Source organism: Carassius gibelio, chromosome B14 (assembly GCF_023724105.1).
Source record: "Carassius gibelio isolate Cgi1373 ecotype wild population from Czech Republic chromosome B14, carGib1.2-hapl.c, whole genome shotgun sequence".
In the NCBI taxonomy this organism is placed as follows: domain Eukaryota; kingdom Metazoa; phylum Chordata; class Actinopteri; order Cypriniformes; family Cyprinidae; genus Carassius; species Carassius gibelio.
Genome location: NC_068409.1, coordinates 21,370,766 through 21,383,856, shown reverse-complemented (window position 1 = coordinate 21,383,856; position 13,091 = coordinate 21,370,766). Strand labels below are relative to the sequence as shown.

Below are 13,091 nucleotides of genomic sequence, written 5' to 3'. Positions count from 1 at the left end.
AAAAAGAACACGTTTGCTTCATTTATCTGCTCTGTGATTGTAAAATATTTGTGCTCAAAATACACCAGATTGCAGGTCTACAGTGAAATGCCCAACAGTTTGTGGTTTTAAAAAACAAAAAGGAAAGGTCATGAAACCAGATTTCACTGCCTGACACCATTTAGCTGAATCATTTTCCTATTTACTGCGGTAGGGATGATTCAGCGGAATGGTGAAAGGCAGTGAAAATTGTTTCATGAGCCTTCATTCATTCATGACATTCATTCGCTGTATGGTGCTTTAATGTGGTCTCTCCATTGGAACGTGCCGAGACCTTATACACGACTTGTAGTATTTACTCATGGGAAGAGTATGTGAATTGGTTGGTGTGTCCAATTAAATGTAGACCACATACTGCTTACCAAGTGTTAATACAAACACGCGTGCTAGTACATTTACATTACATTTACATTTATTAATTTAGCAGACGCTTTTATCCAAAGTGAAAATGAATATTATGAATGAATATGTACAGAAACTGTACATATCTTAACAGTTTTCCGTATGAATAACTAAACAATAAATAACGCTCAGGTTGTTGTAAAACGCTCAGGTTTCGATTAAGAGTTGTCATTACTGTGAGAGCGCCTATCACTAGCTCAAACAGAAGGAGTTCCCGGAAAATCCCGTATATGGTCACATACGTAATCTTCCATGTGACCATACGTCATTTCTAAAGACTGGCTGCACCAATTCCCGTAAGAAGGGAGGAGCTAAAACTGTACCGTTCTTGATCACTTATTTATAATCTGGCGAACCACCAGTCTGACAGAAAGATAGAATCATATTACACAAATTATAAATATTAGCTTTGAATTTATTCTACCTCTGTCGGCAATATGAACATTTTAAATGTTGACAGGTACTACTAGACTACCCTAAGTTTATCGTGGTGGATTCGTCCGCTTTCCCGCAATAAGGTGGCTTTTTAACTTGCTTTTGAATTTCGCGTGAACTGTCAGAGATATAAGTAGGAGGAACCTTTTTGGAAAGCAGACCTAGAAGAGTAGGCAGCGACACAGAGTTCACAGCTTTAGTCAACAGTTTCCTACGGATTACTGAAGAGTCAGCGGCATACATGTACAACTACGGAAACCTGGGCAGAGGATTCGATCGGACCTTCCCAGATAACGGCTCCGGATCAGGCTCGAGCTCCGCGACTCTCGCGACAAGCGCGGTCACAACTCCACAACAGGTACGCGTCTATCTCATGTCTATTAAAGTTATTTGTTATACTCTTCTTAAAATGCAAGATGAGTATGAGACATGTTTGAATAATAATAAATTTGACAGATACAGTGTCATTTTATAAATCGTTCCTTTAAGACAAAAAGTAACATTTTGTAACATTAAATCATGAACTTTAAAATATTATGCTTTAGTGCTCAAAATATAATTTAGAAATTAGTTGTAATTCATATGTCTCAACATACTATTATTTATTTTAAACACGTTTTAAATGCCTTTTCTACATTACATTTACATTTAGTCATTTAGCAGACGCTTTAATCCAAATTGAAGTAATCAAAAACAACATAAGAGCAATGATTTATAAGTGCTATAACAAGTCACAGTTAGCTTAACGAAGTACACATAGCAGGGGCTTTTAAATAATATAATAAATAAAAATAAAGCGAATAGAGCAAGCTAGTGTTAGAGGTCTTTTTTTGCTTTTGTTAATTGTATAATAAATGAAAAGAAAACCGATAGAATACAAAAACATTAAAAAGCTATATATATATATATATATATATATATATATATATATATATATATATATATATATATATATATATATTAAAGATTAGAATTAGACTAGAATTAGGATCGGAATTTCCTGTGGATAGAGTAGATGTAAGAGCCCCTTTTTAGGATTAATGACCAAATAAATAAAGATAATAATAATAATAATAATAATAAGATATTTAATGATTCAGGTTGGTGTTCATATCTGGGTGTTTCTGCAAACACAACAACAATGGGTTTTTGAGTCATAATGAGATATAATAAAGCCTCCTCCCTAAATATCTAATGCCACGGCCTTGGTAACCTATGATATATATTGTCTGTGTCTCTTGTACTATGAAGCAGAAGTATTCTGTGGCAGGATCCAATCAGTTTGTGCCCAGTCTCAATGCAATAACTTCAAACCAGGACCTTCAATGGATGCTTCAGCCCTCCATTCTAGGCGCCCCGGGACCTCCCAGGGCACTTCGACCATCCTACCCACTGCTGCCAAGAATCCAATCTATGAATCCTCAACTTTCCCAATCACATCAGTTCCGGCCGGGTGTTATTAGAGCAGCTATGGCTGTTGGCAGCTCAACGAGAAGCAGAAATGATGAACATGTAAGTCCAATTTAATAGCTGTCAGTTTGTCTACGTGATGAGGCCGTGATGAGTCACAACGGGAGACTGTGACAGCATGGTTTGTCACTATGTTCACCTGTCATCCTGTCCATTTCTGCCAGTGGTCTTGGCCAAAACCAAAACCAGCCATGCGTGTAAATCTAAAGATGAGATGAGACCCTAATCAAGGTGTGCAAGACCCAAAATGTGTAATATCCGGTTGTCTCCAGTGTGTGGCTTGGCTGTATGCATGAACATGTTTGCTGATACATTCAGGGTGTGAATTTCATTTGGGATTATTTAAGTTTGTAACAGTTGTAAATGCTAATTTTGAATTTTCAAAAAGACTTACTTACATGTAACAATCTTATATTATGCTATTTACAAGACAGTATCAAACCCAGATTTAACCCAGAGATGCTCTTTCAATATTAACTCATGAAATCCTGCCTGACTCATGCATCCAAGTCTTGAATATAGCTGGGTGAGAGTGTAATAGTGAGACAGGAAATGGGATGTCATGTGATTCACTGGAGTTAAATATTATGACTCATACTTGAGTCACTAGGGTGTTTGCAGGTGATTCATCAATTTAAGGTCAGGAAACTACAGTTGATGCCCCCAATAGAAAGAGAGTGTGAAATTAATTAAGGGAATATAAACAGATTCATAACGGAGTAATTACAGAGATAAAAAAAAAATTGCAACATTGCCTCAAAGTATTTGGTCAATTGAAAATGAAATTAAAAATCTCATCCCCTAGGAGGCAGTATTTTCACGTTTATCAACTATTAAAATTGAGTTGACCAATTAGGTTCAGATGGTTCTAATCAGACATAGGGTTTTACAATTATAATTATTTTATTTTATAATATCATTTTTATTTTTATTTATTACTATTATAATTATATATTTGTTTTACTTTTTAATATTTCATTAAAGTTGCGTATAATGTGAGACTACTGAATTAATATATTATATTATTTGCTTTACTTTCTCATTCCAGCTATCCCCTGAGGAACTTGAGCGGCGTAGAATTAGAAGGGAACGTAACAAAATGGCTGCGGCTAAGTGCAGGAATCGTCGGCGTGAACTGACTGACACATTGCAAAATGTAAGTTAATTTTGCTTAATTTCCATGTTTTTTTTTTTTTTGCTTCAATCAAAATGTATTTGCATTACTTGGACCTGAACTGAACATTTGAACTTTCCTTTCACAGCAAACTGACCAGCTAGAGGATGAAAAATCACGTCTGCAGAAGGAGATCGCTGAGCTTCAGAAGGAGAAAGAGAAGCTTGAGTTGGTTCTTGAAGCCCATAGACCCATCTGCAAAGTCCAGGACTCGGATTCAGACTCTGACTCCAACGGTGACCTCCCGACGCTGAGTGGAATCAAGATTGAACCTGTGGACACTGACCTTCCTGGACCTTCAAGAGAATCAAAGCATCACGCCAAGCTTAAGTTTAATAAACCCAAGCCCAAAATTATCATCCCACCTCCTGCTTCAGCCTCCACCGTCACCAGCATACCTTTGGAAACAGAGTCTCTTCATACCCCTGTTCTCATCTCCACTCCATCTCTGACCCCTTTTACGGCCAGCCTTGTCTTCAGCTACCCCTCTTCTTCACTGGATACCAGCTCTGCGTCTTCATCCCAAGCTCTCAATCTCGCCGGCTCTCACAGTACCAGCCAGTCTTCTCAACACCCTCAGCCATGTGGCGTCGCTCATCGCCGCAGCAGCAGCAGTGGTGATCAGTCAGATCACTCTCTCAATTCACCAACCATCCTCACCCTTTAATTTCTCATCTGCTGTGTGGAAAAATGTTTTTGTGATTTCCAAAAGTGTCCTTACTACTACATACAAGCATATATGTTATGCTTTCACCTGTGTATTCTGTTTACCTTTATTAATGGCAATTACCAAGCAACTTGAATGCATTATAAGAATACAGGAGCACCAGTTAAAGGTGATATGTGTAACGTTTTTGACATTAAAACACGTTTTCCTATCCTAGCATAGTAAGGAGACCCAACTATGCCATTCGTAGGCATGAATGCATAAGAGATGGAGTACATTTTCAGGAAAAGGTCATTCGGTGACGCTAGTGGAGTAGAAATGACACACTTCACCTTTAAGCATGTGTAGTGCAAAGTGTAATGTATTATTATCCTTCATATGAAGTAGACTGAAATTTTTATAGCACATAAGTATGTAACACTGAAAAGAAAACCGACTGACTTTTCAGCCGTAATGTATGACTGTAGTGGCATTAGTATTAGTATTATTGATTTATAGTAATTTACTTCATATTTAGTGTATTGGTGATGGTACTGTAGCAGTTAAAAATCTGGCCTGTTAGCAAAAGGTTAAGAAGTTGCTTTTGAGAGTGAAAGCACAGTGTAGATCTATCACCATTATGCCTTTCAGGAAGGGATGTCAGTTACTTCAGGAAAGCCATTTTTAAAGAGAGTCTATTATGTTATTTATTATTACATTACCAATTTTAGAGATGTTAAGGTCTCAACTGAAATGTGGATTCAGAATTTGCTATGCACATGATTGTGGATTTACTCTGTGTAATGTCTTGTTATTTTAGGGTTTTAAGAAATACAGCGTTATAATAACATTGTATGCTGAATAAGCTAGTTTTAAAGAAAACTAAAGGGATGCAGCCTACCTGGTTCTTCACATACAATGTCTGCAACACCACAACCCAACACTGAAACTGTGCACTTCAATGACAGTTCACTGTTACACTGGTTACAAAAATGATATTTTACCTTCACAAAACACTTAAACTGTTACTACACAGGATGTTTTCACTACAAGTGTAAAGGTGTGTGATTCACAGGCCAGTCGAAGTAAATTATATATACTTTATGCTGTATTGAGTACACTACTATTGCTTGACCACATAAGGAGTTGTATTTATTTTTGAAAACAAGAGATTTTTTACTGATTTGATGTTATTTCCTTTAATAAGGAGAAATGTTGCATGCTATTTAACATCTAATAAACAATTACTGAAAATATGTGCTGCTATTGGGAATACAAAACAATGTTATGATCTTGAGCTGTTTTGTAAAATACTAGAGTGCCTTAAAATGAGGTGGTCTATTGATTTTGATACTGTATGAAAAATATCAATTGAAGTTGATATATAACCCTCTCATAGCTGTAATTTTATTGCAGGGGGTACATAAATAATATGGCAATGCAGTAATGTTTAGCGAGTGATGTTAAAGAAAAAGCAAATCTCTTGCAGCACACAGGGGTACAAGGAGGGAGGAAATGAGAGGTTTCCTCCTAGGATGTCCTGATGACAATGTTTAATGAGTCAAAAACACAACTGAACTGAAACCAGTTGTTAAACATAAGGGTGTTTATCTTTAATTGTTATACGAAAAAATGAAAACAAATAAAGTTCTGCTCAGGATAAACTTGTATTTGTCATGTTTCTGTTTATGGGAAGAATTTGCATGGTGAGAGACAAGCTATGTGTGACAAGCATATGAGAATATGTATGGAAAAATCCTTATTACTTCATAATCTGTAGTTACAAAAAGATGGAAAATACTTGGGAAACAATACCTGGGACAACCAGACCACATTGGGTTATGAAAGGTTCATATATATTTTGGTACTGGGAGTCCCCAACAACAGGTTGACATGCATGCAAGGTCTTAAGTCGCTGGGGGATATTTGTAGCAATCAAAATGAAAAGAGAAAGTGAAAGTTGTGACATTTGCCAAATATGGTAACCCATACTCAGAATAGGTTCTCTGCATTTAACCCATCCAAGTGCACACACATAGCAGTGAGAAGTGAACACACACCTGGAGCAGTGGGCAGCTATTTATCCAGCACCCAGGGATCCACTGGGGGTTCAGTGCCTTACTCAAGGCCACTTCAGCCATGGGTATTGAGGGAGGAAGAGAGCACTGTTCATTCACTCCCTCCACCTACAACTCCTGCCAGCACCGAGACTTGAGAATTGTGACCTTCTGGTAAATAGTCCAGCTCTCTAACCATTAGGCCACAGCTGCTCACGATTGATTTTTTTTTACCCCAAAAATCATTAGGACAATAAGTAAAGATCATGTTCCATTAATATATTTTGTAAATTCCCTACTGTAAATATATCAAGACTTAATTTTTGATTTTATCAATATTATGATGTTTTTTTTTTTTTTTTTTTTACCCTCAAATTCCATATTTTCAAATAGTTGTCTATTGACTAAATATTTAATTCACTGAAAGCTGCTACACACTGCATGAAAGGTCATTTTCAAAAATCCATAATAGGGGCACTTTAAAGAACAAAAGTATTAAAGTGAAAGAACATCTACTTTAAAAGAGGCCAAGTCATGCTGAATATATAGAGAACAAATTAAATAAACATGGCGACCATATTTCCTCCACACTGTGCCCTCTGTTATCACTCTGAGCTACTTAGAGAAGACATGAGAACATATGATTGAGATAATGAAGAGGGAGTTTGTACTGAATGATCTGGCAAGCACATGTTTTGCTGAAAGGACCTCTGTATGCCAGTCACAGAAAGTATTACTGTTCTGGCTGTGTAAACAGCATGCCAAAAATAAACCAGTGAAACTACAGCATGACTAAGACCTCATTAAGACATTACTGGGAAATTTTCATCCATGTTATTTAGAAGTCCTTTCTGAGCTGTAATATATACGTCAACACCGTGAAGCCTGACATGAAAAGATTGCTGTAAAAATCACAATTTCCCCCCTAACGGAACAGTTTATTGAACAGTCTATTGAAAATTTAGAAAATCTTTTCTTAAGCCATCATCAGCTACCAAAAATATGTCATTTTTTTTCTATCATTCTCATTAAGTTGTGAAAACATTTTCTAAATGTTCTCTGAATGTTTAAAATGCTTTTTTTTATTATTCTAAAAACATTTGTTCTTGGTTATACAAATATTGTATTGCATATATTAATAAATATAGCAGTAACTTTTAAAAGAAATGGACAAATGTTCAACTATAATGTTTCAGAAGAAATACGTTCCATTAACAGCTTTTTGTTTGTTTTTTTTCAGAACATTATTAAAAGAACAGATAATGAAAGTTCTATTAACATCACAGGACGAACATCTCCATTAAGAAAACTTTGACAGAATTTTAACCAAAGTTCTTAGAACGTTCCCAGTTAGCTGGGATTTTGAGTATTATATTTTAGAAATCAGGGTTTTATTGAGGAGGAGGGAAAAACACCTACGTTTTATCCAGAGGCCCAAACTGAGCAAAATATGCAATGTTGTGAAGTTAATGAGATTTATATGGCCAAACAGTATAATGAAATTGTGTTAGCTTGTAATGTAAATCAAAAAGATCTTTATAACTGTATATCCGGCTACATACATAAAATGCATTATTATCCATTGTCAATACATCTCCCAATAATATATCTAATAAAGATGATAAATGCTTGGTTTTATGATTAAAGCTCTGTAGTTTTCATTGTGCAACACAATACAATGATGACTGAGAGATTTACAACTGTTCCTTAAAAAGCCATTGAACATTTCACAGCAGAAAGACACATGTACCCTGACCTGAAGGGCAATGCTTTTAGAATTAAACTAAAAGGCCTTGCTAAAAACAATTAACTATCAACATGTCTTTATACATATATATGTATATATATATTCATGCAGAGTGAAAGCATGAGGAAAAAAGACAAAAACAGAACATGGTGTGTCAGTCAAGTGTATTTAAAGCTATCTCACACACAATGAGCATAGCTTGAAACAAAGCAAACGCTAACCAATCAGAGAGCTGGGTCTTGTAGCTATAAAAGTGCAGTCACTGAAATAATACTGATCATATATTTGGACTTAAAACATGTACAACAGAACAATCCAATGTAGGAGGGTCTTGTAGTATGCAGCAAATACAACAAAAATGACTATAATAATAATAATAACAATATCTAGCACAATCATTATAAAACTACATGTCAATGTTTTCCCCTCCAAACATTAGTGTCAATTCAGTGTGTATTAATTAAAGTCTTGGCAAAGCAACAATTTAACACAAAAAGCTTTGTACAGTACAGCTGTGTAGTTAAAGTGGGGTTAAAGCAAAAGATAGTTCCTTTTGGATTCAGTGCAGAGCACAGCAACATAGTTTAGTAGAGCACACGTCACTACATCTAGTGAATTCTACTGTCCAGTTCAAAACAAACAAGAAAAGATCTCATATTGTAAAAAAGTGGTCTTGTAACGTGCATTTCCAGTGAATCATTCTTGGGCCTCCGTGATATAGCCATATTTCGTCAAAAAACCTGATCTGCTTACAATGGAGGCTTTGCTTTCCACAATCCTTTGATACTACTATTTCCTCTCCATTGCTGAAAAAGATTCAGTGCTTTTTGTAAATGATCTTAACAGATCACTACATAGTATATGGCTCTAATCAGTAAAAATGTGAATCTCTAAAGATTCAAGATTCATTGCAGCCCTGTCATAGTGCATCGTAGGAGAAACATCAGCCTGTGAACAGATCAGTGCACAGTAAAACCTGGAACAAGTTAGCAGTATGGTTAGTTTCTCCCAATGTTGTTTAAAATGTCAGCCCCAAAACTAAATATTTTGCCCCTATCTACAACCCCTGTATGAGATGAGAGGAAACATTCCTGAAACACTTGGAAAATCATACATTCAAATAATGCTATTAATAATTAAATAGACCTACTTGAAAATCTGAAGCTTTTGGAACATGGTGGATGGTTCCTAGAAAGTTCAAGCTGGAAGGCCATCTTATAGACCAATTGGTCATCTTGGTCAAAATAGTTTCGACTAGCTTAGACCAGGTAGAAACCAGCCACCATCTTCTAAAAACAAACCTACCATCTTAAAAAGAAAGTAAATCAAAAATGATTTATTTACGTTCCTTGCAAACCTGTATTACTTTTTTTCTGCAGAACACAAAAGAAGATATTATGAAAAATACAGATTTTGTCCATTTTAATAATTCCCCAATTTAATTACATTTTTTTGACATGCAGCTAAACAACTTTGACCATTAACCAAGTAGCCATTTATGTTCCATAAAGATATTTTGTACATTTTCTAGTGTAAATATATTAAGAGTTAACTTTTGATTAGTAATATGCATTGCTAAGAACTTAATTTGGACATTTTAAAGTTGATTTTCTCAATATCAATTGTTTTTTTTTTTTGCAGCCTCAGATTACAGATTTTCTCAACTAAATACTGTTCTATCCTAACAAACCAGAGAAATCTTATTTATTCAGCTTTCAGATTATGTAAAAATATCAATTTAAAAAACCGACCCGATATTTTGTGGCACAAGGTCACATATTTTGCCGGAATGTGTGTAGTATTACTTTTGATAGTAAAAAAAGTATATATATTTTTTTATTTACCGTATTAAATTAAAGGCGCACTTAAAAGCCTTTAATTTTCTTAAAAACTGACAGTGCGCCTTATAATCCGGAGCGTTTTATATATGGATCAAGGCGCTCTGTCAAATGTTGACGTTCCCTTTAGCACAGCTCCATCTAGTGGATGCATAACGCAAACCCAGTCAAACGTTTGACTGCAGTCTCTTCTATTCTATGCACCTTATAATCCAGTGCGCCCTATATATGAAAACAGTTCTAAAATAGGCCATTCATTAAATGTGCGCCTTATAATCCGGTGCGCCCTATAGTGCGGAAAATATGGTATTTAATTTTTTTTTTTTTTTATTGCAGTTCCCTTAAAGCCCCCTAGGGGTTTACAAATCACTGGTCCACATGATAAAAGTCAATAGGGTCTAATTCTGCTTTAGACACCACTGACCTTTACATTATGGATAAAAACAGTTATTCAACACACCTTCTTTTGTATTCCACAACAGAATGTCATACAGGTTTGGAACGACAACAGGGGGAGTTAATAAGACAAAAAACTTTCATTTCTGTGTTAACCATCCTTTTAAGATGGTTTAGCAGAATGAGTGATACTGAAAGGAAAGGCTGTCACCTTAAAGCTTAAAAATAATTCTGTTTTGCCTGTGTTAAAGGTCTGCCAACTATAAAATATTAATCAATGAAATATAGAGAAACTGTATTTGTGGCGTCAAAAGGCCATGAGTAAACTAGCCGGCTTTAGAAGTCTTGGTCTATTTCCACCGAAATAGCTGAGATGTCATTGTCAGAAAATGTAAACTACTTTATTAGACATAAAAAGTCTGTCTCAGCATCAAGAGAGAAGGGTAAAGTAATATGGCTCTGCTCCTCTCCTTCAGTCATCTGGTGAACACACCAAGTGCATCTGGTCTGGACTGCCAACACTCCCGGTGCTGGAGCTCCCGTCACCCACGTCCCGGGCCACCATACACGGTATGTTGAGATCCGTGGAGCCACCAGGGCTGGAATCACTTCTGCTCACGCACTCTTCCTCCAGCACCAAACAAAGTTCCTTCAGATCCAGGTTCTCCTTCACCAGACCGTCTTGCATCCGCTCGAGGTCGGCGAGCTTCTTGAGGTATCCGCCGAGGTCCTCGCGCATCACTTTAGCAGCGTGATGACCGAATAGTTGCCACTCACGGGCGAGCTTCTTCACTTTCAGACGGTCGTCGTCCAGAAAGCAGCACAAATCCCGAAGTTCCTGGTTCTCCTCTTGCAGCCTCTGGTTGATGACTTTGAGTTCCCTGATTTCAAGCAGATGTCCCTGCAGTTGTTTATTGACCTCCTTGATTAATCGACCGCGCTGTATGAGAGCAGACATCTTTTCCGATTCTTCTCTGCGGAGTCGACTCACCAGCTCTTCCTTAGAACAAGCCAGCAAGTCTTCATCGGACATCTTTGACAGCTCCCGGTTCAGTATTTCACTGTCGCTCCCCATATTGTACACAGAATCACCGTCAATTGTTATTACAGCGGGTAAACCTTAAAATAACTCTCACGAGACACATGAGATGTCAGTCACTGTAAATGAATGGCAACATTCCTCATCCAGGCACGAAGAAAACGCTCCATTTCCTCTTCGCTCTGCTATTTATAACCTATAATAAGGGGAGAAACACAAAATTCTTATAGACTATGGCTTTTTTTTGGTCATGTTTAACGATTAAAATATCAAACACGTCCTGAGTGAACCGCACTAAACAGGCCTACCTCTCTCCTCGTTGCTTTAAATTGTAACGGGCAGCATTTATTTCTGATTATTTAGCTTCTGGGAATCTCTGAAGCACAATCGTGTCTGTTCCTGTTCCTCGGGTTGGGATGAGAGGTCAACACGGAGGTTTAAAATAATCCTCGTGGAGCATCTCTTCTCTTCTGTATTATCAGGGATCACGATGTCCGTCCGCATCCGTCTCTCTCCGCCCTAAAGCTTTTCCAGTGCACAACAACCACGGAGCTATTTAGTGTCTAAATAGGAAAAAAAAAAAAAAAAATCCAGTCGCTTGCGTTAGGCATAAAACGCGCTGCAAATATAAAAAATAAATAAGAGTCGAAATCTAGGACAGACTGGACAGTGCTGCATGCGATTGCTCGGGTTTTTACAAAGAAACAATGTCGGATAAACCGAATTAACGACGCTGAAATGTATGGTGGTTGCCTTCGTGGTGATTCCTGAGGAATTCGTTGATGTTCCTTGAGATTACAGTGTTTCCTTTGGCGATGGTGGTTGCGAGGCAGTGATGTCTTCCCCCATCTCCTGCTCTCCTTCCCTCCCTTCTTCACCCCCTCCCCTCTTCCCTTACCGTAAAAATCTGTACTGTATCCTGGATGGTAGATGAGTTCCCCTCTCACAGCTGTTTCTAATGTCTAAAGCTCACCATGCTCATATAACACACTTAAGATACATAGCAAAGGATATTAAACCAGGTTTCTATTGAAGTGAGGTCTAGATGAGACTGCATACACACGGGACACACAAAACTAATGCAAAGGGTGACAAAAACCTTTTCTCTACTTTAAGCCGAGGTATTTAGCCACATCCTTCCGCCCAGCTCTCCAGCACAATTGCTAGCACGAGGATGTAACAATGTGGGGTGTTAACCAGGGCCTGGGGTGAGGGGGGTGGGTTGCTGGAGTGAAAATGGAAACAGGCCACAGTTTCGGATAAATGAGAGGGAGGGGTGAACAACGGCATGCAAGACAATAGGGGAGAGGTGCAGAATAATAAGGCAGTGTTGAAAACATACTTGTGCCCTTTGGTGGATTCAGTGAGAGTTAATTGCCATTTGAATTTAAGTTATGTTGGCTAAGCTGCTGCAGGGGATTAAACATTTAACATTATTGTAATGAAATATCCCATAATCTGGTCATGATGGTGTGGTCATACACTTAAATATGACATAATATGAAATAAAACAAATTGTAAATTTAGAGAATGTCTTTGTCAGTCTAACGCTTCTAAGAAATAACTTAACTGTAAACACACCTGAAAGCATCATGAGTCTTTAAAATCTTCCATGATTTTACTATTTTTTTAATCACTCCCCTTTCTATAGTTTACTATTCTAGATCATGTTAGAAACTTTGTATTGTTAATACCTCTCTTGTTATTGCCTGTTTAAGATGAATCACTTGTTTTATTTCTCATTTGTAAGTCTCTTGGATAAAAGTGTCTGCTAAAAGAATTAATCCAAATGTGATATTTTTCCAGATTTGGAGCCAGCAGAGTAGGCCTACCTCTCAAACAATCAAA

At 37.1% G+C, this 13,091-nt stretch overlaps 2 protein-coding genes across 3 annotated transcripts; one reads left to right on the top strand and one right to left on the bottom strand.

The window, feature by feature from the left end:
* Nucleotides 1-779: 779 nt before the first annotated feature.
* On the top strand, nucleotides 780-5,830 carry LOC127971930 (fos-related antigen 1). Of its 2 annotated transcripts, none has more exons than XM_052575263.1 (4): nucleotides 780-1,234; nucleotides 2,131-2,388; nucleotides 3,395-3,502; nucleotides 3,609-5,830. In XM_052575263.1, exons 1-4 carry the CDS (start codon nucleotides 1,118-1,120, stop codon nucleotides 4,185-4,187), a joined length of 1,062 nt encoding a protein of 353 aa, XP_052431223.1. In that variant the 5' UTR covers nucleotides 780-1,117; the 3' UTR covers nucleotides 4,188-5,830. The 2 variants fall into 2 exon arrangements, with proteins under 2 accessions (XP_052431223.1, XP_052431222.1); XM_052575262.1 differs by having other exon boundaries at nucleotides 2,128-2,388.
* Nucleotides 5,831-8,117: 2,287 nt separating this feature from the next.
* On the bottom strand, nucleotides 8,118-12,399 carry LOC127971972 (coiled-coil domain-containing protein 85B). Its single transcript, XM_052575323.1, has 3 exons — nucleotides 12,142-12,399; nucleotides 11,552-11,806; nucleotides 8,118-11,439 (listed from the first exon to the last, which is right to left on the bottom strand). Exon 3 carries the CDS (start codon nucleotides 11,277-11,279, stop codon nucleotides 10,677-10,679), a length of 603 nt encoding a protein of 200 aa, XP_052431283.1. The 5' UTR covers nucleotides 11,280-11,439; nucleotides 11,552-11,806; nucleotides 12,142-12,399; the 3' UTR covers nucleotides 8,118-10,676.
* Nucleotides 12,400-13,091: the final 692 nt, after the last annotated feature.